At 38.1% G+C, this 1096-nt stretch overlaps 1 protein-coding gene across 3 annotated transcripts in view; it reads right to left on the reverse strand.

Annotated features, from left to right (window-relative positions):
• Nucleotides 1–1096, reverse strand: part of LOC119586520 (rab GTPase-activating protein 1-like) — a 36962-nt gene that overhangs the window by 22848 nt on the left and 13018 nt on the right. For 2 of the 3 annotated variants that reach the window (XM_037935271.1, XM_037935270.1), the window contains exon 8: nt 262–330. The exons of the other annotated variant lie outside the window; for it this stretch is intronic. In XM_037935271.1, coding sequence (XP_037791199.1) covers nt 262–330 — 69 coding nt within the window. The remainder of the gene's footprint in view (nt 1–261; nt 331–1096) is intronic. 3 annotated transcript variants of the gene reach the window in all.

Below are 1096 nucleotides of genomic sequence, written 5' to 3' on the forward strand. Positions count from 1 at the left end.
GCAGATAATGCCTAGCTGAAGCACACTCAAGCAAGCGGAAAAGTTGAAGGCCTAAATCTTGCTTTGCTTCTGCATACACACACATTCATGATAAGGGCTCATACAAGAAATAATAATGAAAAAAGGAAAAAAAAAAAAGATTAAAAAAGGGAAAAGTACCAGGACAGGAGCTGATCCATCTGGCTGTTGGTGTTGGTTGTCCTGCATATAAAAACTGGAGGAGACACACGTAACCTTACCGTGCACTGTTGCATGACTAACCTGTATCTTTCTTTTGTCATGGTTGTTAGCCTGCTCCTGCAGCTGAAGATGGTTGCAGTATTTACCACCCTACATGTGCAACAACATTTCAACAAGAAGAAGCATTTGGAAAACAAAGTAAAAGAAAAGAAAATCTTCCAAAAGTAGTAAACTGAAGCCTTGTCTTGTCTTCAGGGAGGAAGAGCATTTAGAGAGTATTTACAGTGACACTGGACATCCAGAGAAGTAGATGAAACGCTAACCATTGAGAAAGAGAAGCCAAAGACAAATCTTACAAGTTTACACATTTGAAATCTCCCTATAAAATGTTCCCTTTTTTTTTTTAATGCTTTACAGTGGCAATCTGGATATCCAAGTTAGATAGGGGGGTAAAATTTCCATGTGAAGAAACATCAAGAAACAGCTTTTGAAGTTTCTAAAAAGAAAATGACTCCTAGAGGCTCTACACTTGGCAACTCATAAGTATATGAAGCATCAATATTCCTTTACATATACTGTATATTTAGAGATTGGAAATGCAAGTAAAAAGAGGGGAGGGATCTGCAAGGGGGTGGTCATTCTTCTACTTCGCAGCTGCCATTACCATACACCGTACACAGTAACTAAGCCCTGGCGTAAAAGTTGAGAAAAAAATGAACTTCAGCAGGGGAGCAGCTAAGAATAGAAAGGGTTTTACATGCGAAAAAAAAAAGAGGACCGGTGCTTTACTTAGGGACACTTCGGGATTTAAAGGTTTCCTAGATTAACTAATGATAAGAATTGAAATAACTTATTCTTTCACTGCAGTCCCAAAAAATTGTTGGTTACTGGTCAGAGAACTATCTGAGCAAAATAT

Source organism: Penaeus monodon, chromosome 21 (assembly GCF_015228065.2).
Source record: "Penaeus monodon isolate SGIC_2016 chromosome 21, NSTDA_Pmon_1, whole genome shotgun sequence".
In the NCBI taxonomy this organism is placed as follows: domain Eukaryota; kingdom Metazoa; phylum Arthropoda; class Malacostraca; order Decapoda; family Penaeidae; genus Penaeus; species Penaeus monodon.